A 3558-nucleotide genomic window follows, 5' to 3' on the forward strand; every position below is an offset into this window, starting at 1 on the left:
AAACATAATATAATGAAGGGGGAATGTGTCAAGGAATAGATGGAATTCATAGAAAATACATGAATGCCAAAAGTGTCTTGAGGCAATAAATAAAGGTACAATTTGGGAACAAAGATTGTATTCTTGTGAATCTAAAACCAGTTTGCATTTTAGATGATTTTGGCTTTGTTTTCATTTATGTCACTCATTTAATATTTGTATCACAGTCAATGTTTTCTTCACAAAAAAAAATAGAACAATAGAACAATAAAATCATGTCTATGTGGGACTGCTATACAGTTATGGAGGAAGAAACATAAACAATGGTTTATAGTCCTTGCTTTAAAAGCTATAGAATCACTCACTTGAACTTATATATTAGGATGAGATGTACAATGCCTTACCACTACACCTTATAGAGCATTTATTTATCTTTGGTGATTAGGTAGGAAATACAGATAGGTAGCTGATATTATACCATGAAGATGGAAAAAAATGTTTAGGTTTAGTTTATCCACTGTGAAGATTATTAAAAGCATGAGAACTTTATAATAGTAAGAACAATTTGTTAAGATAGACAGTTCTTAAAAGTGAATTCTAACACTAAGCTTTACAGTTTTTCAGGAAAGATTTGGAATGCATTCCATTTAAAGTTAAGCCAGTTAATGTATGCATCTGAATATAGGAATCAATATATGAGCTAGATTTCTGAACCCTGAACAGTGTCTGAACTGTAGATTCAGTCAATGCAGTCTGGACTTAATTCACAGTCATCCATTTTGAGATATCTCAGAATATCTGAAAACTTCCACACATATGTGGAAAACACAGCGCAGAATGTATGGAAGACCTGTGCTACTTTGGAGGAGGGGAAAGACAGCTAGGCAGAGTACTTATATGGAACTAGAACCCTGCTTAGGGGCATTTCAATCCTGCCCTCAGTGAAGCAACTCAGTTACTCTAAAGCAAAAACCTACTGGCTGGATAGCCAAGTAGTTCTCTAGACTCCATAGACCATATTAAGAAGATCTCCATTAATTATAATGGAAGTACAGAAGTTTAGCAGACATGGAAACTCTTATATTTAATTATCTAAATTTATCGACTGTAATCTTGAGCTTAATCTCATCATTGGTGGGGACTACCAGGTTTAAAATCATAGATTTTGTACAAAAAAATACAGATGGAGTTTATGATGCCAGATAAAAACTATTGATACCCAATTCATGGAGTAAGATCTCAATAGTTATATGCTATATGCTTTTTTTTTTTTTTTTTTTAATCTAGCCCGATATTGTTTCTTAACATATTTTAGTCTTCTAAATGCTGTGTGGAATTTTTGTTTTATTAAATACAAGTGCATTTTACTTGCTTTTTTTACTAATAGATCAATAGATTAAATAGATTTTTTTTGTTTATATTCATTCTTCTCACCTACTCTATTAATTGTTACAAGTGTGTACTGTGTGCTGTCTATCTATTTTATATATACAAATATATATTTATATGAATGACAAGAACAAAAAAGCAAAAACATATTCATAAGAACCTGATTTTCAGACTTCTTCAGGTTTTACTGACACTTTCAAATTAAAAAGCTACATCACGTGTGTGAGCAAAACATGCTGGAGTTGACAGAAAGTCTATTTAAAAATACTCTTCTAAGAAAACAATTCCTTTTTTTTCAAATCTGTGAGGTCTGTGAAATATGACACAAAACCTACTGCAAACCTTTGCTCTTCCATAGGAACAGTTTGAGTCCAAAGAAGATACACTGAAGCATCCCAGCTGAATCTAGATATCTACCATTAGCTAACTAACTCACATTCTCTTTAAATATATGGAAGACACCTCCTTTTTTCCTTGTTATTACTAATAGCTTCTCTAATTCATTTGTGGACTTCTGTATTTGGGGTGGAATTCATCTGCTTTCACTGGGCATATCTGAACAGGACTCCAGGTTCAATTTATTGTAAGAATACGCAGCTTAAAAAAAACACTGCTTAGGTACATTTTAGATGTTTTAGAATTCCCTTACTGTCTTCTGATCATTCACTGCAGAAGGGGTATAAACTTTAATTGTACCACCTGAAACAATGGCAATATTCTATTTCATTTCCACACAAAATTAATTTTCCTCCATCTTTTTCTCAGGGCTCCTTTCATCTCCTCATTCCTCAAACTGTAGATAATAGGATTCAATAAAGGAGTCACTACAGTATAAGAAAGTGAGAGCAACTTATCAACAGATGCAGAGTAGCTGGATTTGGGCCGCAAATACATGGAGCTTGCTGTACCATAGAAAAGAGTCACAACTAAAAGGTGTGAAGAACAAGTGGAAAATGCTTTTTGCTGGCTTTCAGCTGATGACATCTTAAGAATTGTGGAAATGATGCAAATATATGAATAAATGATCAGTAAGAAGGGACCCACAATAGCAAAGACAGCCACCACAATGACTTGAATTTCACTCGGGGAAGTGTTACCACAAAGCAGCTCCAAGAGGGGTTGAATCTCACAAAAGAAGTGGTTGATGGCAAGACCACAGAATGGTAAGCTGAATGTTATGCTGGTATGTACTAAGCCTACAGTAGTCCCGCAAATGTAAGTTCCAGCAACCAGGCTTTTGCAGACTCTACTGTTCATAATGATAGTGTAATGCAAGGGGTAGCATACTGCCACATAACGGTCAAATGACATGGCAGACAAGAGAAAACATTCTGCAACTCCAAAGAAAAGGAAGAAAAACATTTGCATTGCACATCCTGTCTTGGAAATACTTATTGTTCCCACCATTAAATTCTCAAGAATCTTTGGGACAATGACTGACAAATAGCAGATATCCAAACAGGACAGCTGAGTGAGGAAGAAATACATGGGGGTGTGCAGGGTGTTATCACTATTTATTATCAGAGCAATCACTGTGTTAGCCATCAAGGTGAGGATATAAAGAGAAAATAAGACTACAAAGAGCAAAGGACTCAAGTGAGACACTTCAGAAAAACCCAGGAGTCTGAATTCACTCACTTCACTGAGGTTCACAGGAATCATCCCTCTTTAGTACCTAGTGAAACTATTCTTTTCATTTTAGTAGGGCTTAGTAGTTGATAAGGTTGTAAACAGCCAGGCAAATTGTCAATCAAAATACAACTGACCAACTGAAAAGACAAATGGATGAGTAGAATTTAGAAATCATCCAGATTTTGAAAAGAAATTCTGAACAGATTATAAAAGTTTCTAAAGAAAATCAAGCAGCCTTAGGCATATAATTTTGCCTCTTTTTTTGGTTGATTTTTCTTCTTTCATAGCATTGCCTTATAAGTTTGCACATTTACTACTGTCTTCAAACTCTCAGCTACAGTTTTCACCCTGTAGAACGAGAAAAAAAAATGTTTATAGCAGATATCTTTTATGGACTAAGCACTTCAAGTTCCAACAGCATCAGTACATCAGTAGCAGCATTTGAATATTACAAAGATAATTTCTCTGTTATTTAAGTGTTCTGCTCCAATGGATGATTGCTGCTCCCAAGGTCAATTGGTCCAAAGTATCTTGTGACTACATTCATGGCTAGGCTAC

The 3558-nt window shown here is 34.7% G+C and overlaps 1 protein-coding gene across 1 annotated transcript; it reads right to left on the reverse strand.

The window, feature by feature from the left end:
- Positions 1-2091: 2091 nt before the first annotated feature.
- On the reverse strand, positions 2092-3030 carry LOC104839612 (olfactory receptor 10C1-like). The gene has a single exon (XM_010579993.1). The coding sequence runs from the start codon at positions 3028-3030 to the stop codon at positions 2092-2094; it is 939 nt and encodes a 312-aa protein (XP_010578295.1).
- Positions 3031-3558: the final 528 nt, after the last annotated feature.

The sequence above is a fragment of the Haliaeetus leucocephalus genome, unplaced genomic scaffold, assembly GCF_000737465.1.
Source record: "Haliaeetus leucocephalus isolate CR32 unplaced genomic scaffold, Haliaeetus_leucocephalus-4.0 Scaffold687, whole genome shotgun sequence".
Taxonomy (NCBI): Eukaryota; Metazoa; Chordata; class Aves; order Accipitriformes; family Accipitridae; genus Haliaeetus; species Haliaeetus leucocephalus.